At 39.0% G+C, this 27,754-nt stretch overlaps 1 protein-coding gene across 1 annotated transcript in view; it reads left to right on the top strand.

Moving 5' to 3' along the window:
* The window catches only part of CCDC80 (coiled-coil domain containing 80), a 35,653-nt gene extending 9,656 nt beyond the window's left edge, over positions 1-25,997 (top strand). The window contains 6 exon segments of the mRNA XM_028504569.2: positions 437-593; positions 13,708-13,844; positions 15,460-15,608; positions 21,194-21,297; positions 24,027-24,107; positions 25,332-25,997. Of these exon segments, the coding sequence (XP_028360370.1) occupies positions 437-593; positions 13,708-13,844; positions 15,460-15,608; positions 21,194-21,297; positions 24,027-24,107; positions 25,332-25,678 (975 nt within the window). The 3' untranslated portion in view covers positions 25,679-25,997.
* The last annotated feature ends 1,757 nt before the right edge of the window (positions 25,998-27,754 follow it).

Genomic DNA, 27,754 nt, shown 5'->3' with positions numbered 1-27,754 from the left:
TCAGGGCAGCCAATTAGGATGATGAAGATTAAACTGAGGGAAGGGAGGGAGCACTCCCTGAACAGTTTTTACCTGCCAAGTATTTGTGCAGCACACAACGGCCTTGCAAAGTAGGTGCTGCCGTGCAGAGGTCACAGCTGAGGAAACCTAGACACATGGAGGAGACTAGTAAGAAAGGTAAATAGTGGAAATGACTAGAAAACTCTAAGCTGTCTGCAGCCATTTAAAAATAAGTCTCTTCCAAACAGTCTTTGGCCCTAATTATGATAACCGTCCAACAAACTAGTCTAGATTAGTTTAGCTCAGCTTAACTTAGTTTAGTTAATGTTGGTGTCAGTCACTTCCAGCCCTCTATTCCAAATCACCCCTTTGGGTTTTACCTCAGTGTAAAGCTGTCACTGTGAATTAATATGTGCTTGCCTTCACCCACCTCCAGCTGATCACTGCCCCTAAGGTCGAGAACAACATGTACGTGCAGCAGCGAGACGAATATCTGGAGAGTTTCTGCAAGATGGCCACCAGGAAAATCTCCGTGATCACCATCTTTGGCCCTGTCAACAACAGCACCATGAAAATCGACCACTTCCAGCTAGGTTCTCTTAACCATTTTAATTATATTGTTGCTCTTCTCATAGCTAAGGTGGGACACATCTTATGGGGAAGGCCAGTGGGGAATCATGGGGAAACTTCTGATGTCCAGAAGTCTGTTTCCTTGTGGCACCCAAGGTCAGTTTGCCTAACATTATATTTCCATAACCATTCCAGATGGTTCTGGTTTAAGCTTTTGACACTTTAAAATGAAAAATATGTAAGCACTCTGTGGTCTGAAAATCAGTAAAGTGGAGAAAAAAGAGAGAAGTAGTATGGTGGAGGGAAAACCAGGTAGGTATTCAGACACTGTCTTCTGGATTTCGAGTCTTCTTGCCTCTGAGTGACATCATCTGACCTTCTTGCAGCCTTTAGGCTACAGGTGACTCACTGACAGATGGGGACTTGCCAGACCCTTGGAAGTACTTGACTCTGGTAAAGCTGGGGAGGGAATTAACCAGGGCTGAAAGAAGCTGTTAAGATAAATGAAAAGTCACTGAAAATATGGACTGAACTATGCCCAAGTCCTTTTGGAGAGCAGAAGAATTTGGCTGAATGTAGAGGTTTCACAATTTTTCATATTAATGATGCGTGTGAGACTCTTGAGACGTGCAGCTCAGCGCTGGGCCGCTGAGATTGAGCTCATTGCAGTTCTCCTGGGAACATTGCAGAACTGACTGTAAGTAGTTAAGCTTCATATTCAGGAGCCCCAAATCTGCGCTGCCCATTTCTTTTATAATTATTACATCTCTAGGGATTTAATTTTTATTGAAAAACACCCTTTTTTCTTACATGCATTCTCTACTTTTTTATTCTCATTTAACTATAGTAAAAATCCTTCACATTTTACCATTTGCATATTCTGTATACTTTTCATTAAATATATCTGAAAACATCTGAAAGCATGCACCATTAAAACATATTTTCCCCACTAGTTAACATTTAACTTCAATATATATAATGCATTATCTTACAGATTTTTCTGTCATGTGATCTTGAACACATAGTTGTAGTTATGTTATGATAATGTCAATTTGATTTTTAATATGGTCTTACTTTCTAAATTATACTTTTTGTTGTGATAAAAACACAATATGAGACCTACTTCCTAATTTTTAAGTACATAGTGTAGTATTGCTGATCTTAGGCACATACTGTAGGTCTCTAGAATTTATTCAGGTATGACGTTTCAGTTATGTATGCACTCTCTTCTATTAGCCCAACTTCCCAAAGGATAATAAGTAGCATCTTTTCCAAAGTCCTACCTTAAATCACGGCAGATCTGTGACTTATCTGTGGATGTGCTGTGTGTGTGTTTGGAAGGGGAAACAACAACAACAAAATGTCCATTCCTTAACCAAACAGCAATAATGATACAAACAGGACACAAAAGAAGTTCTGGAGTCAAACAAACCACTTCAAAAACACAGTCACAACTTCTTTGTTGAGTGACCTCAGCCAAGCAACTTCCTAAGTTTCAGCTTAGAACATAGTTACATGTGTTTCCGGGTTATGGAGAGGATATAGTAAGATAACATATGTAAATACCTGTCACATAGTGAGCACCATTACTGTGGTCATCATCACCACCACTTGTTCTGGTAGGTTTCCGGAGATCGGTGAGCTGTCACAGGGATTGGAGCACCTATAATTGAAAAATGCCTGTAACTCTTTCTGCTAATTACAGAATGTTGATAGTGAACCCTCAAACTGCTCTTCAAGCATTATTAGTCCTGGTGATAATACAACAAAGCCACATGTTCTGTGGTTACTGGGATTCAACCATTTGCTTCCTGGATTTTCACATAGTAGCAGGAGCCAGTGAGCTCAGTTATAATCCAGATGTCTAGAGAGGAAGTAGGTGTTCAGTCCAGTGCAGAAACGGGTTCTGGCTGGCAGTGAAAACTCTCCATCTCCAGGTGTTCCCAGTGTCAAATGTATTAACCACCAATTCTCACACACAAGAAATTCTCATTCCTATGTCAGGGATGTTTGGAAACATCATTATATCCCCCCACCTCAACCTCTATGTGGTTCTGTTATAAGCATTTGGAGCTACCTTGGCAAAGTTTTAGCATTAATTCTGCTGTTTTCTAGACATCTGGATTGAATATGAATTGTAGAGGAGCTGGTGTTTTCTTTTTTGCCCTATTAGAAATTGGGTATTGTGATTTGGGTGTTTGCCTCTCACTGAATGGCGGCTTGGACGTGGTTTGCGGCGCCTTTTATCTCGTTCCTCATCTAATTTCTGGAAGGCCTTTCTGTCCTGGTGTCATGTCCCAGGTTACCCTTATGGGAAAGGCTGTGCAGTATTTTCGACCAAGACTGGGAGTCAGCCATGGGAAAATGGGAATTGGCGTGCTCCATGGTCTCAGTAAACCAAACTCCAGCCTTGACCGATTTTCAGCTGGAAATCTGTCAGATGGCCTTGCTTTCCTTGAAAATAAATCACGCACTCTGTACTCTTCCAGATTTCTACTGGGCCTTAAAAGTAGAGGCCCACATACAATTACAGTGTGAGCTATGCTCCTACATGCTCCATCTTGTTAAATGTGTGTGAACTATAGAAAATAAACCTATAAATACCAGGAAACTTACCTGAAGATTTGAGGCATTAGTTTAACAAAAGTTATTCAGGCTTGAGCAAATTCTAGTGCAAAATAAGCCCATCTGTTTTTGCCAGCCCAGAGTGTATCATATGGGAAGGGTTAGAGTGACTAACACATAGAAGCATTCTTAATTGCGAGCAGTATTTAAAATGACGATCTAGGATAGGAATATTGGTGTATATGTCAAGGAGATGGATTACAGACAAAGTCTGTCAGATAGGAGGAAGTTATTGGTTAAAGGTACTTTACTGCAGAATAAAAAGAGAATGAGGGGAAAATGCAGCAAAGGTGTTTCTTAGCAAAATAGAAGAGTTTGAAGATAATTGATAAAAAGGGAGGAAGAAAAGTTGATGGAGGTAGAATGTGGCCAGCAGGAGGGAAAATGTTAATTCCTTATTCATGAGTATGGAATTCATAGGTGAATTTCTAAAAAAAACTTTTTGTAAGTGAGTATGATAGAATATATTTTAGCATAAAATACTCTGTCTTTGATCCTGTTATGAAGAAAATTATTTTGAAGAAAAGACAAGCTTCACACCCATTAGGATTGATGAACATGCAGAAATGCTGCTTTCCCTCCAGAGCACCTGAAAAATTGACCTTTGCCTCACTCCTTTGTGGGGCAGCTTCATCACCAGTGACGCTGTCTGGCAGCTGCCTTCCCTAGACCCTGCCACTCTGTGCTGGGAGGCCAGGCTGGGTGAGTGATCTGATTTCCAGCACTGGCTGCAGCATCCTTCTGTTTTGCTGTAGCATCCTGCAGCAAAGACTGTTTATTCAGTCTCTGATTATCAATCACTCTGCCCTAGAGGCTAGAGAGGCTGTCCCCTAACTTGCTCAGCCATCCCATTCCACTGCCCTCAGCGGCCTCTGACATCAAGTGCATCAGTGTCAACAGCAGCCCCTGGCAACCAAGGAGTCTAAAGTGCCTAATAAGTCAAACGTTTGGAGTATTTGAGGAATGTGGTGGGGGAATAAGCTCTTCCAGTTGCAGTCATCAAAAAAGATATTATATATGTCAGAATTTTGAAAGGTTGGTGAATTTAATGGAGGTGCCTTGAAACTGAGTAGATTTTTTTGGTATGTGATGACTCCATCAAGGTGCTTTTTGTTTTTACTTATTTTCTTTTAAATACATTTTTTGGATTCCAAAGTCAGAGCCGCATAAAAAGGTTTACACAGACAAGTCTTACACCCATTTCTGGCCCCTTTGCCCTGTTTCTCTCTGCCCCCATGTGTATCTTTATGATTTTTTGTTTGTTCATTTAGTGCTTTTTTGTGCAGATACAAATAAATATGAATATTTATATTCCCCTTCTTTTTATATAAATACAGTATATTATATATGCTATTCTGCACTTTGCTCTTTTCAATTAAATATATTTTGGATATCTTTTCATATGAGTTTATAGACATCTTTCACGTTCTTTATTAAATCATTGTGAGACTGATTCTACCGTCATTTATTTAACTAGCCCTCTTATTGATAAACACTTGGATTGTTTTCAGTACTTTGTTATAAACAACTTAACAGTTAATTACCTTATACGTTTGTCATTCTATGTGTAATGGTACATATTTACTGTAGATTTTGAGAAGTAGGATTGTTAGACCAAGTGGAGAGTCTATTTAGTTTTGGTAGATATCAATAGATTTCTCTTTATACAAGTTGTATCATTTTACACTCCCACCAGCAATGTACAAATTCTGTTTCTCCAAAGTTCTATGTAGAGTGTTTGATCAAAATTGTGAATGATTTTAGACAACGTGGTATGTGAAAAATGGTGTTGTAGTATAGTGTTGGGTCGTATTTCTCTTTTTATGAGTATTATTGAACATCTTTTTATATGGTTAGGGAGCATTTATATTTTGTTTTCAGTGTCCTTTGCCCATTTTTCTGTTGGGTTGGTACTGTTTATAAATTAGAATAAAAACCCAGACTCCCAAGACTCCTCCTTACCCCAAGACACTGGCTCCGTTTGGGAATGAGGTCCAAGAATCTCTTTTCAAAAGTGTTGCTGAAGTGACTCTGATTTGTAGCTGGGTTTAGTCTAGAGCAAAAGGTTCAGGGTAGGACAGAAGGGAAGAGAGGACCAGACGTGTAGGTTGACTGTCATCTGATCAGTCTGGATCCAAGGATTATAATTTTAACCTGAACTCAAAGTGATTGTGATGAAGGCAGACAGTGGGCCATACTTTGAAAAAGTGCTAGAAGAGATAAGGAACTTGCAAAGCAATGGGAGAAACTCTGTAGTAGACCATTCTGCGTGGCTTGGGCCCAGCTCCCACTCGGAGATGCACAGGACCCATGTCCACAGATAGGTTCTCCTGTGGGGAATCGGGCCTGCAATGTGCCTAGGCCACTATGAGTCTTGATTTTTGCTAAAAACTCCCTCACCCTGAACTGAGGGCATTTACTGCAAAGTAACTTCCTAAAATCCATGCTAAACCTTCCAAGGATGAGTGCAACCAGTTCAAACACTTTTGCCTTTTCATTTGCAAATATCCCTCTTCTGTGATGTGATTAGTGGCATCACCTCCTTTGTTTTCTGTAAAAGGTAAACACCTAAAGTGAGCCTGTGCATAGTAAATGAGGACCATAATGTAGTGAGCGGAGAAACCCCCAAAAAGGCCTGTTATGGCAGAGGTGGCAGCTTTTGTTCCCCTTGAGAGAAAAGCCATGCTGTCCCTTTTCCTCCACCGGACTCTGTAATCAGTGTGAATGTCTCATTTCATCCATAATGACATGGACACTGCGGGCCTGTGTCTGCATCAAAACTCAAGTGGTCCAGGGACATTGGTAGCATGGCCTGGACTTAGGAATGAGGGGGTGGGATGAGGAAAAACCATAGATATGACAGAGAAGAAGCAGTCACAGATGAAAGCTTCAAACATAATGCCTGAAACAATTGATGTTTACCAAGTTGTAACTGAAGCAGAATTTTAGTGTCACTGCTGTTTATGGTCAGACTTAGAAGAGCAAATCTGTGACGAAATTTACTACTGTCTGAATTTGACCACTGACTTTGGGAGTAGGAATTCTTAAAAGATGGAGAACCAGACAAACATCTCACAAGTAGGGCCAGTCCTTACTAACACTTGGCAGAGGTCACCCTGCCTGCTCTCCCTCCTCAGTAATCTTAGGTCTTGGGCAGGCTGTGTGGAATGACCTGAATCTACCAAGTAGACTTGAATCTGTGAATCATTTTAGCTGGGTCAGAACCAGATGGACAGTTTATAGGATGCTTCCAAAGAACGTTTGCTTCTAAGCCGTACAACCCTTGATGAAGACTATAGAGCTTGGAAAGACAAGAAGCTGCCCAACTTATGTTGCTTTCCTAGAGAACCTCGTGTTCACCCACCCCTGATTTAGACAGTGCAGAGGGTAACAGAGACCTGTGGCAGAAGCAGGCAGCTGGGGACAGGAGCTGGCCTTACAGGTACCTTCCTCAGCACTCAGCCAGAGGTGGACTTCGTCTTGCCATGGAGTGGCCACTGCTCTCGTTGGCTTCACTGTCTATCAGTGCTTTTACTGTTTTCCTTTCTACTCAGCACTAGCATTCTTTTGGGATGTAGTTGTTTCTGTAGGCTGGGAGTGCAAAATATGTTGTTTCCAATGTTCGGTCAAAACATTTCAGAAAAGAATTTAGTTGATAGGAAAATCCAGAGCATGAAATTGATTTCTTGCCATATCCTTGTAGAACAAAGTTTGCCTTAAATCTTGGTCCTGGGTCCTCTCTATCCTCGAGTGTGACATATGTTGGTAAAGTAGACAGAGTACTGGAAAGGAATAAGGTCATTTTATTTGAATCCCAACCCTTACTCTGTTATTAACTAGCAATGTGAACTTGAATAAGTGCTCCCTTCCTGGGGTTGGTGACGGGTTGGTTCCCTGGGAAACAGACTCTGAGACTTCGAGATTTGCCTGCAGAAAGTTAATGAGGAATATCCCCAGGAACAATACCCATGAGGGATGCGGGGTACTAGGGGAAAGAAGGAAAATTTGAATTGCAGTGCAGTTGACCCCTCAGAGTTGTTCACTTTGAGGTAAGGAGAATAGCATTTATATCTACATCCCCACCCCAAACACACACACACTGCATCAACCATTGAATACGGGCTGTCTCCTAATATGGGTATAACTTGGGGCAAGGCAGCTCTTCTTTAAGGAGCACAGGTTTCAGAGGGATTCAGCTATGCATATTCACAGCAGCCTTCACCTGACAGTAGGATCTGGACTGCACACCTCAGTAATGTGGCAGAGTTGGGCCTGATAATGTCTGTATCAGTTGTCTAGTGCCACAAAAAGGCTGTGTAATAAAGATCCACACCCATCAGTGGAATATAACATTAAATATTCACTTAGTTACAAGTCTGTAGGTTTCAGCTGATCTGGGCTGGGCTTGGCTAGGCTTGCTCATGTATTTTCAGTCAGCTACAGTTTGGTTAGGTGGTTCTGCCAATCTTGGCTGAGCTTTCACACAGGTTAAGTGTCAGCTGGGTATCAACTGATCTGAGATAGCCCTGGTTGGGGTGAGACCAGAGTAACTTGAACTAATCTCCAGAAGTCTAGTGTGGGTATGTAATCATGGCAATAGTAGAAGCAAGAGCAAACCTAAGTGTGCAAGCTCATTTCTAGCCTGTATTTGTGTTACTTGTGCTAATAAAACAAGTCAGATAGATGAGCTCAGAACAAGTCAGGGCAGCTCAACCCATTCACCATACCAGGCAGCTGCTGTTACTGGGCAGAGTGTAGGTACAGGTGTGGACAATCGGGACCACTTTTTAAATCTACTATAATCTTCAACTTCCTTCTGTCTCAGCCATTCAATAGTTTTTGTGATTTTATCTGTTAGATAGATTCTAATAGTCTAATTTTAATTCTATTTAAGAACTTGAACTCTGTCCAAGCATACTTATTTTTGAATCCAGCACCCACAACAGAATCGGTATAGAACATTGGAGATAAATATTTTGTTTAATGAAAAAAATCAATAATGAATGTATGTTGGGAATTAAAAGTATTAATTCCTAGGTTCAAGATAAAATCTGGTTTTTAAAGTCTTAGAATCAGAACATTAATCATTAAGGACATTTTAATCAGTTTTTAAATGGTCTTATTCTTCTTCTCATTATTATTACTAGTCACAAAGTAAAATATGTTAAAATTTAAATAATCTAGACATGCATAGAGTACACAACAAATGTTACCACTGAACCTCTCACCACTCTCCAGAAGCAACTGCAAAAACAGAAAGATCATTTTCTTTCCATCCTTCTAAGTTTTTCTGGCTGGGCTGATAGTCAAAGTGACTTAAGGTTGATTAACAGAAGAAAACCAACCATTAAATATGGGCTGTCCACACTTATTACTTATGCACATACAACAAGGGTTACATAAGAATATGGGACCCAGGGACAAAATGAGCAGGTGTGGTTTGAGATTTCAAAGTGCAGGAAGGCAATTCACGTGAAGATGGTAAAGTAAACATTTGATAAACAAACTCGTGTTGAGCCAACTTTAACAATGGGACACAGAGAACACTGACCAAACAGGCCTAACTAAGTTCCTCTTTTCTGTCATACCTAATCTATATTAAACTATAGTTATCTATGATGATAGCTCCCTTCCTGGAGCAGGTACAATGTCTAAATTTTAAAAATATTTTATTGTTTATGCTATTACAGTGGTCCCAATTCTCCCCCTTTGTCCCCCTCCACCCAGCCCACCCTCCTCTTCCATTAACAGTCCCCTTACCATTGTCCATGTCCATGGGTTGTTCATATATGTACTTTGAATAATTACTTCACTTTCTATCAATCAGTCCCCACCTCCTCCATCTCCTCTTAACACTTGTCAGTCTATGTCTTTGGTTCTATTTTGCTCATTAGTTTATTTTATTCATTAGATTCCCCTTATCAATGAGATCATATGGTATTTGTCTTTTACCAACTGGCTTATTTCACTTGGCATCATAGTCTCTAGTTCCACTCATGCTGTCACAAAATGTAGGAATTCATTTTTTTCTGCTGCATGGTATTCCATTGTGTAAATGTACCATCATTTATTTTATCCACTCATCTACTGATGGGCACTGAAGCTGTTTCCAAATCTTGGCTATTGTAAATGGTGCTGCTATCAACACAGGGGTGCATAAATTCTTTTGAATTGGTGTTTTGGGGTTCTTAGGGTATATTCCCAGCAGTGGAATCACTGGGTCAAAAGGCAGTTTCATTTTTAATTTTTTGAGGAAATCTATACTGTTTTCCACAGTGGCTGCACCGGTCTGCATTCCCATGAACAGTGCAGTAGAGTTCCCTTTTCTCTACATCCTTGCCAGCACTTGTTGTTTGTTGATTTATTAATGATAGCTATTTTGGCAGGTGTAAAGCGATATCTCATTGTGGTTTTAATTTGTATCTCTCTGATGGCTAGTGAGTTGAGCATTTTTTTATATGTCTCTGGGCCATCTATATGTCGTCTTTGGAGAAGTGTCTATTCAGGTCCTTTGTCCATTTTTTAAATGGATGTTTGCCTTTCTGGTGTTGAGTCTTATAAGATCTTTATATATTTTGGAGATTAAATCTTTCTAATGCATCATTGGAAAATATGTTCTTCCATGCAGTCCATGCCCTTTTCATTTTGATGATGGTCTCTTTGGCTGTGCAAAGCTTTTAATTATGATGTACTCCCATTTGTTTATTTTTTCCTTTATTTCCCGTGACCTAGAGGATATATTGGCAAATATATTGCTATTTGAGATATCTGAAATTTTACTGCCTATATTTTCCTCTAGGATTTTTATGATATCACAACTTATATTTAAGACTTTTATCCATTTTGAGTTTATTCTGGTGCATGGTGTAAGATAGTGGTCTAGTTTCATTTTTTTGCATGTACCATTCCAGACACCTGGCACCATCTGTTGAAGAGGCTATTTTTACTCCGTTTTATGCTTCTGCCATTTTTGTCAAATATTAATTGACCATAGAGACTTGGGTTTATTTCTGGGCTCTCTATTCTGTTCCATTGATCTATGTGTCTGTTCTTATGCCAATAACAGGCTGTTTTGATTACAGTGGCCTTGTAGGATAGTTTGATATTGAGTATTGTGATCCCTCTGACTTTGTTCTTCTTTCTCAAGATTGCTGAGGTTATCTGGGGCCTTTTTTCATCTTTTATATATTTTTATATAAAACACATATAAATTTTTGGAATATTTGTTCTATATCTGTGAAATATGCCATTGATATTTTAATGGGAATTGCATTGAATCTATAGATTGCTTTCGATGGTATGGATATTTTAATAATGTTAATTCTTCCAATTCATGAACACAATATATGCTTCCATTTACTTGTATCTTCCTCAATTTCTTTCTTCAGTGTTCTATAGTTTTCTGAGTACAGGTCTTTTACCTCCTTGGTTAAATTTATTCCTAGGTACTTTATTTTCTTTGTTGCTATAGTAAATGGAAATTTTTTCTTAGTTTCTCTTTCTGATAGTTGTTACTGTACAAAAATGTCATTGATTTTTAAATATTGATTTTGTATCCCATTATTTTGCTGAATTCATTTATTAGGTTGAATAGTTTTTTGGTGGAGTCTATCAGGTTTTCTATGTACAAGATCATATCATCTGCAAAAATGATGATTTTACTTCCTCCTTTCCAATTTGGATGCCTTTTAGCTCTTTTTTCTGTCTGATAGCTGTGGCTAAAACTTCCAATAGTATGTTGAATAGAAGTGATGAAAGTGGACCCCTTCACTTATTCCTGATTTTAGGGGGAAAACTTTTACTTTTTGCCCACTGAATATGATGTTGGTTGTAGTTTTTTCATATATGGCCTTTAGTATGATGAGGTATATTTTCTCTTTTCCCACTTTGTTGAGTGTTTTTATCATAAACTGGTGCTGAATTTTATCAAATGCTTTTTCCACATCTGTTGATATGATCATGTGATTTTTGTCTTTTATTTTGTTAATTTGATGTATCACATTTATTGATTTGCAAATATTGTACCATCCTTGTATCTCTGGAATAAACCCCCACTTGATCGTGATGTATGATCTTTTTGATGCATTGCTGGGTGTGGTTTGCTAATATTTTGTTGAGGATTTTAGCATCTAGTTCATCAGAGATATTGGCCTGTAATTTTTTTCTTTGTTGTGTCTTTATCTTGTTTCAGAACTAGGATAATGATGGCCTCATATAAAGAGTTTGGAAGTCTTTCCTCTTCTTGAACTTTTTGAAATAGTTTGAGAAAGCTAGGTGTTAGTTTTTCTTTGAATGGTTGATAAAATTTGCCTGTAAAGCCATCTAGTCCAGGGCTTTTTTGTCCTAGGAGTTTTCTTATTACTGCTTCAGTTTCACTAGTTGTTGTCAATGTACTCAGGTTTTCTGCTTCTTTCTGATTCAGTTTTGGAAGATTGTATGTTTCTAGAAATTTATCCATTTCACTCAGGTTGTCCAGTTTCTTGACATATACTTGTTCATAGTAATTTTTTACAATCTTCTGTATTTCTGTGGTATCATAGAAGGAGATTTTAACACCCCACTATCAATAATGCACAGATCGTCTAGACAAAAAGTCAACAAGGATATAGTGGCATTAAACAGCACTCTAGATCAAATGGATTTATCTGATATCTACAGAACATTTCACCCCAAAGAAGCAAAATATATTTTTCTCAAATGCACATGTATCATACTCAAAGATAGACCACATGGTAAGACACAAAATAAGCTTTAACAAATTCAAGAATATTGAAATCATATCAAGGATACCCTTGGATCACAATGGCCTGAAACTGAAATCAACCTCAAGAAAAAAAAAACAAATCATTCTAATATGTGGAGGCTAAATAGCATGTTATTATATAATGCATGAGTTAACAATGAGATTAAGTAAGAAATCAAAAAGTACCTAGAAACACAACAACCTCAAACCTATGGGACACAGTAAAGGTATTCCTGAGAGGGAAGTTCATAGCATTACAGGCCTATCTAAAAAAGATAGAAAAATCTCAAATAAACAACCTAACATCACATCACACCAAGAGAACTAGAAAAAGAACAACAAACAAACCCAGAGCAAACAGAATGAAAGAAGTAATCAAGATCAGAGCAGAAATAAATGACATAGAATAAAAAAACAGCTCAAAAGATCAACGAATCCATGAGCTTGTTCTTTGAAAAGATAAACAAAATTGACAAAACTTTAACTAGACTCATCAAGAAAAAGAGAGGATCCAAGTAAGTAAGATCAGAAATGAAAGAGGAAAAGTAACGATACCACAGAAATATTTAAATTCTTTAGGCAGTTAGGAAGAAGGTAACACATTTTTCTTGAGTCTTGTTTCTTAAAAGTAACCAGCTTAAAATAATTAATATACTAAAAAGTCATATTTGGGGGTGACAAATTCTGTTTCTCCCCCAACATTTGTTAACAGCTGTATGTCCTGCTTGACCTTTCCTACGCATATTCACATGTGGATGTTCTGTCTTTTGTCTTGTTTCTAACAAAGACTAAAGTCATAATATGCATTTTATTCTACAACAATACAATAATGGTCAATGGTATTCAAGCCATACGACCTCATTATCTGCAAAACTGTGGTGGTTTCTTCTGCCCTACAATTCACTGGGTAACAATGTTAATAATAACTGACAGGTTCTCATCACTAATATATCTATTAATCACATATTTGCTAACTTTAATTTTTCACATTTTTAAAAAATAGGGGGGATTATTTTGCAGGTAAACATTCTCGTGGAGTTGAGGGTAACACTGTGACTTGTAAGGGAGAGAAGAAGTAGATGAAGGTGTCCTATCACATCCAAAATGCTTTCCAGGCAGAGGCACTGCCATATGCACACTTCCCATTTTCAGTAACACTGCTTAAAATTCACTTACAAAATTTGTATTATTAATAGCTTAATTTTTTTCTGGAGCCAAAATGAACCTGATAGCAGGTTTGAACATAGAGTTTCCATTTTTCTCTGTGGCAGTGACATGATTCCCTGAGGCCCAAAGTGATTCTGTGATAAAAGGGAGGAACAGATACAGATTTTAGACTTGACTAAGTGAATAACTAAAACTAAAATAAATTTTAGAATTAAATAAAGCATAAAAATATCTGGTCTAGCTCCCTTGTGAGTTAGGGTGATGACTCACTCCCGGGTGAGGTGGCAGTTTTCTTGCAGGGATGACTCAGCAGTCCTCACTCTCATTTTGCTCTTAAGGATTTACTGTAACCAGAATGGGCAGAATTTAGGAGCTTGGTCATCGTTAGAAAAGTGACTTTCTAAATGAGTTTATTTATTCATTCATTTCTATATTTATTCACCTTATAGATTTTTGTTTAAACAAAATACTAGTCAAATATACACAACTAATGAAAGTTGTTCTAATTAATGCCAGATGGAGGGCCAGTGTCTCTACCCATTGGTTCCCACTGATACATGTCTTGTCACACCCATACTTATTCACATTTCATTTGCCTTAAGATAATGAGAAACCCATGCAAGTGGTGGATGATGAGGACTTGGTAGACCAGCATCTCATCAGCGAACTGAGGAAAGAGTATGGAATGACCTATGATGACTTCTTCATGGTACTCACAGATGTGGACCTAAAAGTCAAGGTATGGGTTGCTGTTTTGGATAATGTGGTGCCATTCCTTAGAATGGCAACTCTGAATTTTTGTCAGTGAGTCTATTAGACATATGAGTAAACACAAATTATTTTATAAACAGGAAGGTTTTAAAACGGTCCAAATATTTCCTGCTGGTTTATAGAATTTGTGTCCAGAAATGTGGTCTCTGGAAAAGCCTGGGTTGGATGACCTCCCATGACCCAGCTGTTTGATTCAGACTAATCAATGTCTTGCATTCATTGGACTCTTGTTGAATGGCCACAATGTGCCAGGCCCTGGGGATAAAAGGTAGAGTATTTGGCCTCTCTGCCTTCAGGAAAACCAGATTTAACATAGGCCTACTTTGGAAGGGCCTAGAAATTTAACTCCTAATCAAACATTCACAAGACAGTAAGGTTTTAGACCTACTTTCTTTGTATGCTTGGGGACAAAGGTTCTGAACTAAGAAAAATGATTTCAAAAATTAATAAAACAAAAATAGCTAACACTATTAATAGACTACTTTCCATATGACAGGCACTCACCTTAACTCTTTATAAGCCTTATCTCAAACACCTAAGGCAAGTAACAGGAATTATTTTTGTTTCTAAGAGGAAAAAATAGAGCTCTAGAGTAGTTAAGTACCTTGCCCATCGGCTAGTTAACATTGGACTTCATATCTACACAGACTGGCCCCAGAGCCCGCCGTCTTAACCATTTGAATGTCCTGAGAGTATGCCGTGCTGATGCGAAAGTCATCAGGAAAAAGGCTGCCTGCCCAAATAGCAGATTCAACTTGTAGTGTTTTCCTGGATCTGGAAAGAGGTCCCTTCATTAATTCATACTGTACTCGCGCTGCCCAACCTCTCATCTTGTATAACCCCTAAGGTTTCTACCAGCTTTCGTATCCTGTGGACTACTGAATGTCCCACTGGGGGCTTGTAGCCACGTCCAGGCTCCTCCTCCGCTTATGCTCGTTATGCTCAGCCAGCCTCCAAATCCATCACAGGTTGCCATTGTAAGTTCAGATAGGTGGGATGCAGGAAACTGAATTTCATTATCCTTAATTGGAACCCAGCTCTGTTCTGAGAACACATAAGGAAACACAAACTAATTTTAAGTGATGCTTACTCAGTAAAATAATCTCTGTGAATCACTAAGTTTATATGGCCATTTCTAATGGCCAAAGAAGAGGCCTCCTGCTGGAGGTGGAAAATTACTCCTATTGCTCAGGTAAGATATTTTAACATGCTATTCCATCCCTGTGTTAGATGTGGCATTTCTCACTGTCTCTCCAGCTGTGTAGTGAACAGGACTCAGCTTAGACCCAGAGGTAGGGAAGTGAATCCAGGACATGTGTGGTGAGGAAGGTGTGGACTCTTTCCAATAAAATGAGTGCAGTTAAGAAGCAATCCTCATAAAAGGTAAGTGGCAGTTGTTTCATGGATTCTGAAGTTCAAAGCATAAGCAGAGATACTATTACAGGAGAGAGTTTAAAAATCACTGAGTCCTCTAGGTTCTGATGTTCTCAGAGTTCCCTGGAATTCTCCTGGGCTCTCTGTCCCTTGAGAAGAGGGGAGTAATATCTTTATACATTATATACTTTCTATTCTTTCTTAAACAGCAATACTATGAGGTGCCCATAGCAATGAAGTCTGTATTTGATTTGATCGATACTTTCCAGTCCCGAATCAAAGACATGGAAAAACAGAAAAAGGAGGGCATTGTGTGCAAGGAAGACAAGAAGCAGTCACTGGAGAACTTCCTATCCAGGTACATCACGTTCGGAGTCTCTGAGAGGGCAGGCAGAAATGTGTCCTGGGTGAGCTGGTGAAAACACCCAGGAAACACACAGCAGACGTGTGCAGACAGGGACCTTCCCTGGTGAAAGGTCTGTCTGCTTCCCAGTCATCTGCCACTGGACTCAGTCTTTGCCACGTCAGAAGTGGCTCTGGTCACAGGCTGGCTGGGGTCAGCTCCAAGCTTGAATGTTAGTTTGGTGGCTTCAGATAAATCTTTTCTGCTCCTTTTTTTTTTCTTTTTTTGGCACAGAATACAGAATTCTAACCTGTGAAGGTTAATTTATTCAGTCAGTGAATTTGGAGGGATTTGTGTACAACATTTTTATTTTACGTATTTACTAGGCTTCTAGTTTCCAGCAGGATCTGGAACACTGTGCTTGATATTCTGCTTCTTTCCAACTCCGCAGAGAACAACAAAAGCCCCACCAGGACCTCAAAGGGAGAAACCCTCTTGACCCTGCTCCCTGGTTCCCTAGGGAGTGTGGTTTATTGGAAACCACTGTAGGGAAACTCTTTTCTGTATGTGTACATAGAGATTTTTTAAAAAATCTCTCCATGTCTTCCCTTCTTTGTCCCTCCCTCCATGTTGGATAAAAAGTCTACATGGCCTTTGGGAACCCTAGGAGGTACAAAGCTGCAACAATTCCACCCACAGCAGATAAACTCAGAGGCCTCAGGGTACCACCCACCGCCCAACCTGTATTTGTGTGGCTGAGGGGCTCCAGAAATGGAGCTTTGCTAGGAGTCTCGGTGTTTACTGTGTATCAGTCTAGGCAGAACTTCCTCACTTGTGTCTATAAAGCACATTCCTCATAAATGAGTCATAGAATCAAGAATTCTATGAGAAGTGGGTAATCTGAATTCCTCTAGATTCAGGAGGCTTGAGCCTCTTAGGGCATAACCTCATGATGTATAAAGAACATAGGACTAACTGTTCACCTAAGTTTAGGGTCTGCAATTTACTTTTTGCCCCTACATTTCTTAATTAAACTGTGTTAAAAATCTCTCACCGACAAATGAGACTAAAAATAGTAAGTAACCCTACCTGCATCCCAGGGTTGCTGTGATCGCTTTCTGTACGCTTACCTCTGTGCCAAGCACTTCATCTGCTTTTCTGGATTTCATCTGCATAACAATCCCGTGATCTAAATACTGTAACTAATGTCATGTTATGGATGAGACAACCCAGACTAAGGGAGATTAAGTGAATAACTTTCATCATTCAGCTAGTGTCAGCTCTAGGACTCAGTGACCCCAGGATTATCTGGCTCCTAAAGTCCATGTTCTTATCTAATACTCCTGTTGAAAATATAAAGTGAATTATTTTTAGTCTTGGACCCAGAGGCCCAGAGTTTGAAGCGAAAGAAGATAATCGTAAAACCACAGGATTTCAGAGCTCAAAGGAATCTGAGGTTCTCCTTTCATCCATGTATTCAGTGCAATGCCAGTTTCTGGAATGGAGATGGAGGGTGCGTGCCTCCCCAGGGCCTAACTTTCAGCTCAGTCTTCATGCCTCTCTCGCAGCTGAGAAAGGGCTCTAGGACTCCATTGGGCAGTTGGCTTCTTGTTCAGTCCCGGGACCATTGAAACATCAACTTCAGATCCAAGGTCATCCCTCTAGATGACATCGACTTAGAAGATGAATAATAAGAGCTCATTGTTGTCCTCGAAGATTTTTAAAAATTATTTTCCTTTCCTTTTCTTTCCATTTCCCTTTTCTGTCCATTCTACTTTCCTTTCTTGTACATATTCTTTGAAAGTATATTTTTTATCTTAGTGTTCTCTTAAACATTTAAGTTAGACTTTTAAATCTTCTATTAATTACTTAGGAAATTGTAGCTATCAATTTTAAGGGGCATTGATAATGTTTGATGTTGCTTACAAACTCAGTAATTAAACAACTTTATTATTTCAAACAGACATTTTACATTATATGTATGTATATATATGTTTTAATTGCTTGAAAGAATTTCTGAGTACTTAAATGACTGATAAACTTAATAAGTTAATCTTGTAAACACAGTGAATCTAAAGTTCTCTCCTATGTTCCAATAACTGTATACACTTAGGGAGCTTTCAACTTAAAACCATACATTTACATACACCTAATACTCAATTACACATTCTTACTTGGAGTTTTAAAGATGTCATTTTATTATGCCAAAGTTTCACCAGAACATAAATTATATAAAGAAAACCAGGATCTTCTTGGTAATATCCATATATTATTTCTATGATTTTGACTCTGAAAACATTCTCTTTTCTGTTCTAAGTCTTTCAAGACTGAAAGATGCATACCTTCTGAACCATCCCAGTGAACTCAGGTTGCCCCACCTCTAAACAGACAGTTACCACCCAGCTCATTGATACTATTTGTAAGCAAGGACCTGGGCCAGCCACAGCAGCCTCCGCCACAGACAGCAGGAGGGGTTCTTCTCACCACCGCCAGGCAGCATGTGCTTTATAATCACCGTGTCATGGGTTTTAAACCTGAATGGAAGATCTGACATTCTCTTAGTTTTATTCCCTTACAGTCTTGCTGTGCTCATGGATATTGATCACTGATGTGAATTCATCACTTCTTTGATTCTTAAAACTTTTCCGCACATTTTGAATCTAAAGTTTTTTTTGAACTGGAGAGGGTCCTACACTATGTAACTGTATTTTCCTTAGAATTTAAGACCCCATATGGGCTCTTACATTTATTACTACTTCAGAGACATTCATCTCATGGATATTCAGAATGGTGTATGGTTATAATGTGGATGGTCTGTGGCTACACACGACTGTGGTCACAACTCATAAGATCGCTGTACTGATGATTATCATTGGTCATAACATTTAAAGTTCAGTAGCACATTACTTAAAGGCCTGAGTAAAACAGCCAGAGTTTAGTTCCTGGCTTTTCCACTCATTAGCTGTGGGATCTCGGGCTTTAGTTTCCTTCTTTGCAAAATAGGGTAATAAGCACATCTATTCTTAAGATTGTTGTAAAAGGTAAATCTAATACTGAAGGTAACGATGGCCCAGAATCTAGCACAAGGTGAGCAATCCATAAACGTGGGCTGTTAGTGAGAGTCTCAGGGCCAGTTAGTCAGCTCCCAGTGAGAGGATTTTGTCATCAAGGGAGAGGTGAGTAAACACCTCAGGATTGAGAACCAGGCAAAGAGAACTGAAAAAGCAACCTTTTAAAATAAAAGTTGTATAAATAAACCAGTATCCAAATGGGGATTTTCCTTTAAATTTGCTGAGTTGCCAGCAGGTATATTAAGCCTGGTTTCAGCTGACCAGACTCTGAAGCCAGTCTAACCTTTAGCGACACTCATCTGTTTCAGGCTATAATTACCTTTCTGTGACACAGAAGCCCCAAAAGGTGGGCAAACACACTAATTTTGGAATGCCGGTTAAGAGAAGCAAACATATCCATAGCTCATAGAACTTTTATTTACTAAGAAACTAAAATGACAGAAAAACAAGTTGTCCAAAATAAGGATCTGTGTCTCATGCACATCTCTTGTCACATCCTATGGATGTTATTTCCTTCAATGTTGCAAGCTGGGGGCTTTTAGCCTAATGTGAAGGGACTGTGGAAAAAATGACCTTCTCTTGGTGTGTCTGTGATGGAGTCTCAGACCCCATTCCTCTGCAATCAGGACAGTGTTCGGTGGTGCACACAGGTAAACAAGCCAAAATATACCTCACCCAAAATAGCTCCCTGCAGGACACCCTACAGCTCTGTGTGAGGCCGGGAAGGCTGGCCTGGCATGTCTCCTAAGGAAGCAGGGAGAGAGTAGGAGACCATGTTTGTGATCCGACAGCAGTCACTGTTCCTTTTCCCAGGAAACCTTGGACAGTCTCAGACGCGTCTCTTTCCTCCTCTGTGCCAAACACATTCATCTCCCTATCCTCAGTGGAGATTTTAGTTTTTCTTTCCCTTTGAAGAAAAATAAGCAGAGGAAGCGAATGTAATGTCACAGCAAGCAATTCTTGGCGAGCCTTGCTACAGGCATCTATTTAGAGGTTGTATTTCATCAGACTATCATTTTCTCTCATTCACCCAAACCACTATTCCCCCAAGAGGCCATTTTCTTTGGGTTGAAAACTCTCATGTTCACTCTGAGGCTGGAAGGGGCATAGGGAGAGAAGCCATGAGTAAAATCAGCTGGCTTACAGCTCAGTGAGCGCTCTAACAGCCCATAGTTGCCCACACTGAAGGCAGAAAGCAAAACCTAGTGAAGGCAGAATTTGAGACAACTCCACACAGTTGCCCTTGGCTGCATACCCCCTCTCCTTCCTCCCCTCTCAGGGACCCTGGCATCAGGATCGCTGAGGGTGGTAGATGAGGGAAACCATGGCCAGGGAGACAGAGAAAACTGTATTTTGGTACCACCTCTTCAATTTGCTAGTTAGGCAAGTTACTTCACTTCTCCAAGCTTCATTTTGTCACCTGTAAAATGAAGGCAATACACCATGTGCTCACTGAGCTGTCATGAGGAAGCCATATTGTGCAGAAATTGAACTATAAGACAATATGAACATAAGGGTTGGATCAATTATTATATGGCAGTGAGACAGACAACGTTCAAGGTCTGTTAGTGGACAAACTTCTACACCTAGGAACCTGCATGATCTACATGTATGTCATCACATGGATACCTTACATTTGTGAGCCTTGGTTTAAGTCTTATAACACCTCTTTGACATAGATGCTATTTTTGATTCTAGAGATAAGGGAAAATTGAGAATTACATGAATTGAGGGACATGCTTAAGGAACCCAAAAAGGAGCAGTGACAAAACGTTTCCTGGCTACAAGACAAAAACTCTTTCCAATACTGTGCCATGTTGAAGCTGTAATTGCAGAAGCAAGTTTACTATGTATTCTAAAATCCTGTGGCTATAGGTTTAGCCCCATTCTATTTCATAGGGATACTTTATAAGTGTTGGTTTTTACTCATACAATCAGGCACATGTCAGAACTTGTGCTTGCCTCTGGAAAAACTAGTAGCTACTAAGGAAGGTGAATAGAGCTTTGTGTTTCCAGGAACCTTCCTTGACCCTTTGAGCCACTTTCCTGTTTTTCTTCTTCCTGTTACCTACTTAAAATTCGGTTCTCTTTTCTTACTCTATTTCTTATCCATATAATTATTTCTTAAACCCCCTTGAAACCCTAGGGATCTCTACTAGAACTTGAATTTTCCTCAGTTCCCTTCTGGTTCCTTATTTCTGCTGCTACAATATGACATACAATTTTGGCCAGTCCTCATGGCGTCTGAGAGCTGTGTCTCTTCCTGAGTGACCTAATCAGGCATGGGGGCCAAACTCATGCCTGACATAGCATGCAAATACCACAGTAGGCAGATTGTGGAGTTACAACAGAAAAAGTACAAGAAGTGTGGAAATGCAGTTTAATGGCTTGAGGAGCTATGAGACATTTCTAAGAGTCAGTTTTTTCATTCTAGCCGTAGGAAAATGCCAACAGCTGAAGTTACTCTGCTCTCTCACACTGGCCTATATTGTTTGAAGTAGTCATTGTGGCCTCCTGCTTCTTTCCCAGGTTCCGATGGAGGAGGCGGTTGCTGGTGATCTCGGCTCCTAATGACGAAGACTGGGCCTATTCACAGCAGCTCTCGGCCCTCAGTGGTCAGGCATGCAATTTTGGTGAGTGGGAAGCCTCGTCATCGCTGCTTTCCCACACCACTCTCTTCTTGGTCAGCTCTAAAATGAAACATAGAAGCTTAGATCATTTAAATACTGTGCAGTCCAGACTGCAGATTCCCAGACACTTACTCAGTTGTATTGAGTATAAAGTTGCTTTCAGGCTGGCACCTTAGTCAACCGGTGTCTATTTTCTTTCTCAATATTCTCCTCTCTCGGGTTCTTTATTGCAGTGTTTGAAAATACCTGCTGCTTTACTTGCAGTGATCTGTGTTATGTGAGATACACACACACACACACACACGTATGTATATTTTCAAGATTATAATACCTGGATATCATCATTCACTTAGGTAATTTTTTGGTACCAACACTGGGTGCTTCCCCACAAATTAAATGTCTTTAGTAAAACAGGAATGACTTTGTAAATTAATATATTAATTGAAACACATTTTACTATATTGTCATTCCTTTAAAAAGGCACCAAGAAGACTGCAAGATCTGTTAAGCAAAATTATTTTTAAGACAAGCAGGTCAAAAAGAAACAGTTTTTTTTTTGTGGTGAATTGCCCAGTGCTTTGAAAACTAACATGTGTTTTTTGTTTTTTACCAAATATTATTATTCTAGTGGCCTGACAGAGCTAATATCATTTTGAATATAGATATATAGAAAGTAAAATGCATAGTACATAAATCTTACTACCAAGTTCAATGATGAACCACAGAGATAACGGCAATTTCCGAAGGGGAAATCACAACTGAAATCTCGTTTAAGATACGCTGTATGAAGGAAGGATTTTTGAGAGTCATGGGTGTGGGGAAGTAGCAGGGGGCAGAGTTTTAAAAAATTCACTTTGCAACATAAATGAATCAGCACTATTTTGATGCTTCTACTAGGAAGAAGAATCATGTGTTAGTTATAAAACTGTACTTGATTTTTCAAAGGGGAAGGGTTGAGTTCTACAAACATTAACAGAGCTTGTGTTCTTGCTGTGGACCAGTACATGTAAATTATCAATACATTTCAGTTTTTATTTATACTCCTATTATCAAGGTTAATAATTTAAGACTTTATATCAACATATATAAGATTTGATTGTACCACTATTCTTAAGCATATTTTAAATTATTTATAACCACAATGATGCTAGAAAAGCAGAATTTCTTGAAGCAGTTAATGACCCTTCACAATAAGAATATAAATAAAATTATGACTTAATTTTTTTTAATATATTTTTAAGATTTATTTATTTATTTTTGGAGAGGGAAGGGAAGGAGAAAGAGAGAGAGAGAGAAACATCAATGTGCGGTTGCTGGGGGCCATGGCCTGCAACCCAGGCACATGCCCTGGCTGGGAATCGAACCTGCAATGCTTTGGTTCGCAGCCCATGCTCAATCCACTGAGCTACACCAGCCAGGGCCTTAATTTTCTAAAGACATCTTTGCAGCAGCTATTAGGTGGTATTTTTAATGTCTGTGTATAGAACCTAAAGTCACATTACTGTAGGCAAACTCTTTTGTTTACAAGATATAGAAAATGGGAACAAATCATGTTTTTCAGGAATAATTAATTTCATAATCTTCCCTCGTGGAAACACAATTCAACAACATGCAGCACAGAATGTTTCACTTCTCTGGGAGAAAATAAAGACCACAATTTTTTTAAAATAGCATTTTGCCTTAAGCTCCTCTTTAAAGGAGATCTCCGAAGTGGCTTTCAGTTTTCTCCCCTGGACAGCACACATGATCAGTGCTCAGATTATTAGTTCCAAGTTATGACCCTGACTAGGCTGGGATCTTCCCTAAACCATGAAGTCGTGACAGGATGAATGGACAGCTCCCACACCCTCCTGTTTCTTTCTCCTCAACCCTTCATGGGTGCTTCATCTTCAGGAGAATCCCAATGAGCTGCCACCGCCTGACCTCTCCCTTTTCCTGAAATTTTAGCTGAGGGCGGGAAGCAAGCTGTGCTTGCCTAAGAGCTACTTGCCCTCTCTGCGTCCTCTTAATAGTGATAAGTACCTGCCCATTGAGCGACAAAATTTGTTTGAAGAAGCCAGAATTATTTCTTTAACAATCCCAATGGATGGGATATTAATTTTTTTCCTCTGAAAGTGATCCATGTAAGTTTGTGGCTTTTTTCAGAATGCTAATCAGGTTAGACCATCTCAGGTATATTAATGTTCTGATGACTTTATTTTTGTTTTGTCACAGTTTAAGACCAAATTCTTCTATTTTAATCTATCAAAAACACCCCCAAAACAACCATCTGACCTTTCTGTTCATTTTAAAGAATGAACAGAAATGATAATTGCAGAATTATCATTCTGCAATTGGTCTTTTTCAAGGTTTTAGAAGTATTTACCATATTTTTTGGACCATAAGATACACCTCGGTTTTAAAGGAAGAAAATAGGAAAAAAATTTTTGAAGAAAAAATTTGGTAAAATATTTAATAACATGAATAAGATAATATTTCATCAATGTAAATGTAAACAGAACTCAACAACATCATTAACAACCATTATTCCTCCCAAATTTGAATGGGAGAAAAGTACCTCTTATAGTCTGAAAAATATGGTAAGGATTTTCTTATGGAATAATTAAAAAATAGATTATTCTCTCTAATCAGGTTGTATTCTAAGAGGTTTTAATTGTAAAACATTGGTCTTTAGAATAAAAGATGACCTAGAGTCCTTTCCCATAATTCTATGGCTTTCTTTGTTCTCTCAGGTCTGCGCCACATAACCATTCTGAAGCTTTTAGGCGTTGGAGAAGAAATTGGAGGAGTCTTAGAACTGTTCCCCATTAATGGTATGGTGTTGTTATTTATAACAGTGTGAACTACTGTTAAGTTCAGTTAAATTATATTGAATTATATGCAAGTGGTGGATATACCTCTAAGGCACAGGTGGCAAACACAAGGCCCCTGGGCTAAATCTGGCCCTCTGCCTTGTTTTATCCAGCCTAGCACCTTGTTTCTACCCAGCGGCAGCACTGAGGTCTTGCTTCACTGTTGAGGAATAGTTACATTTACACAGTCCTAAAATTACATTTGGCCCTTTGAAGGCAACTGCAAGGCTGATGTGGTCCCCAGTGAAAATGAGTTTGACACCCCTGTTCTAAGGTGCCCATCTCCTCTGCATACATAGATGTGCATGTGTGTGTGCATGCACGCCCACACAGGGTGTGTGGAGAGGAAGGAGAAGTGGGGTGAAAAAACTAGCATTGTCTTTATTAAAAAATCATTCATAAGTAATAAAAATATTCACTTTCTTAGCTAGCAATTTTTGCCTAGATAGGACTCTATGGTTTACAAAACAATTTCATCTGTTATCTCATTTAATTCTCAGAATTGTACTATGAGGCCTGTAGGTTATATCTTATTGATTCCCTTTCAACAGATGGACATATAGAAAAAGGCTCTGAGAAGCTGAAAGAATGTGACTAGCTACCAAAGGTTTTAAAAGGCATATCTAGCCCTTCCTTCCAGTAGCAAGCTCTTTACATAAGGAAATGTGCATAAAATCCTGGCACAATGCTGGGCAGTGTCACTAATCATAATAGTTTAAATATATTTATCCAGCTCTTACATAATTGGTATTTTTCACCTTTGACAATAAAATAAGATTTTTTTTAATACAGACAATAGAATAAGCTTTTTTTTATACAGACAACAGCATCAAAAGGAAAATTGTAATTGCAAAAAACTAAGCTAATCAGCATATAAACAATATAATCTTTGTTAATGACAAATTTTAAATAAATTGATCCTGCGAGGATTAAATTAAGGGACTGGTTTTGTATCTTGTAATGTTCTCATGAAAGAGATACCACATGCCCCAAAGTTTGACACTAATAATGTTGCAGAACAACAAGGACATTTACTTTCTAGTAGGAAAAAACAGCAAACTTCTTTTTGAGCCAAAGAGAATAGACTCATGAGTCCTGTGGTTACTCTCTCAGTGATCTCTTCTCATTTTGTTTTCCTGAGTGCTGACTCTTTAATCCCCTAATATTTTCCTAACCCTATTCTAGGGAGCTCTGTTGTTGAGCGAGAAGACGTGCCAGCCCATTTGGTGAAAGACATCCGGAACTATTTTCAAGTGAGCCCTGAGTACTTCTCCATGCTTCTAGTTGGAAAAGATGGAAATGTAAAATCCTGGTATCCTTCCCCAATGTGGTCCATGGTGATTGTGTATGATTTAATTGATTCGATGCAACTCCGGAGACAGGAAATGGCCATTCAGCAGTCACTAGGGATGCGCTGCCCTGAAGATGAGTATGCAGGCTACGGTTACCATAGTTACCACCAAGGATACCAGGATGGTTACCAGGATGACTACCGTCATCATGAGAGTTACCATCACGGATACCCTTACTGAAGAGGAATATGTAACCATAGCCCCAGCCAGTTTCCCCTTCAGCTGTTGAAGCCACATGTGGCCAGCTATGTAAAGGAGTTCCGCCTACATTCCACACAACCTCTTCCTTTTTCTTTCAGTGTTCTTCCCAGATTAAATAATAGCAAACCTTTGCCTACTCATGAGTTGTTATTGAAGCCTTACAACATAAAGATGTGTAAAAGAATTGTTGGTTTCTCTAACTGGAGGGGATGTGGTGCTGAATAATGGTCCTGAAAATGGATATTTTTCTTCTCTTACATGATGGACATGATTTGAAATACAAGAGTCTATAGAATAAGTATTTGTGTCTTGCTTTTACTTTTTCAGTATTAATTGGTAAGTGAAAACTATGATAAAGAAAATTAAAGATCACAGCACGTATTTTCAGGAAACATCTGAACAGCTAGAAGAAATGGTTTCTTAACCTTTTTTGAAATACCAGTCTAAATGATTAAGGTGGCTCTACTTTCTTTATATTGTTATTTTTTTTTCATGAAGCTCGATACCACAGGAGTCCAGTGAAAGTACCTAAACCAGCTTTTCTATCATAGCCACTTCCTGCTTTGTTTCTGTTAGCTTTTGTGCCTTTTCAGAGATAGAGCAGGAAAAAGGAATTCCTGAATCACCAGAAGAATCTGACACTGTTGCTAGAGGTGATACTGACAGGGTCCAGGGGGTACCATGGAGCTCCTGGCATGGAAAACCTTGGGCTCTCACAGTTGAACCCCTGTACTTACTTGCTAATGGGCTTGTTGCCATACTGGACCTTGTAAAATAAAATTACAAAGAAGGAGATTATATCTAGGAGTTCTTGTGTGTTTTCAACACATAAGATATAATCCAAATATAATCATTTTCTTTGAAAAAGAACATTTATTTTTTTTTACATATGACTAAATGCCCTCCCTTCCTCCCTCCCCTCTTTATTTCTATTCCTTCTTTCTTACTTTTCTTTTATCAGCAAACAAATAACAAATAATATTATCAACTAATACCTATGAGCTTCCCTGAGGCTGTCAGTCAGATTCCCAGGCATTAGTATCTGATGGTGCCAGCCTCTATCAATAATGGGATGCTTATTTTTGCCACTGTTATTAATAATAACTAATCCTTCAAATAATCTTTGTATTGGTTATTAACTGTAATGATCACGGACATCAATAACTAACTGCATTCAAGCCACATGTGAGTGTTAGCTGGTAACTTATCTGTACCTATATGCACAAATCTGTCTTCACATCATCTGAACTTGGTTATAATTATGGTATAAGTGGAAATTGTGACTCAGTTGAACTTGAGAAATCCCTTGCTTTGCTCCTCAGTCTCATGAAGGCCCTTCATTTTTTCCTGTTATACAAAAAACTGAGGTCTGGAAGGTTATGGCTGGTGAGGCCTTGTCCTTCTTATACACGTATTTGCAAGATGCACTTTAGCAACAACCCCCAGGGAACTTTGAAAAAACAAGGTGTGTACTCCCAGATTCCGGAGGGTACACACAGGGTCTCAGGTAGGGAGAGCATGAACCAGGGGTTTTGACTTAACTGGTATTGAGGATGGGCTGCCTAGGATTTCATGGGTTCCCTCTTTATTGGTGAATTTAAAACAGAACAGTAGGAATTAAAGTGTGGGAAGGAAAAAGCAGGATGACTCAAGTGGTCAGTTATCCAGGTCATTCGGGGCTTTCTGAAAGGGGAACTTCATGGGTGGGCAGCTGACTCTTTATTTACATAGTTGTCAATGTGTTTATTCAAGATGGATGTCTTTTAATGAATGCCTTGGCAGGCCGAAGCTATTGTCAAGCATGTGTGTTACAAATCACAAAAGGTAATTGTCAGGCCCTTATACTACACCAGTTTTCAGTGGGTGTCCCAGAAAGGCCACCGGACTTGGGGAAACTGCTGTCCTTGCCCTGCCATGTACTTACTCACCTATATGACCTGGGATGAGTCATTTGCCTCTGGGACTCAGCTTCTCATCTCCAAATAAGAGAGTAGGACCACACATCTAAGTTTCTGTCTAACTCTGTGACATGTATGAATCTTTCTTGACCTTTAG

This window comes from Phyllostomus discolor, chromosome 2 (assembly GCF_004126475.2).
Source record: "Phyllostomus discolor isolate MPI-MPIP mPhyDis1 chromosome 2, mPhyDis1.pri.v3, whole genome shotgun sequence".
NCBI classification, from domain to species: Eukaryota; Metazoa; Chordata; class Mammalia; order Chiroptera; family Phyllostomidae; genus Phyllostomus; species Phyllostomus discolor.
Note: the sequence above shows the minus strand (reverse complement) of the source record. Positions and strands in the feature narration are given on the sequence as shown.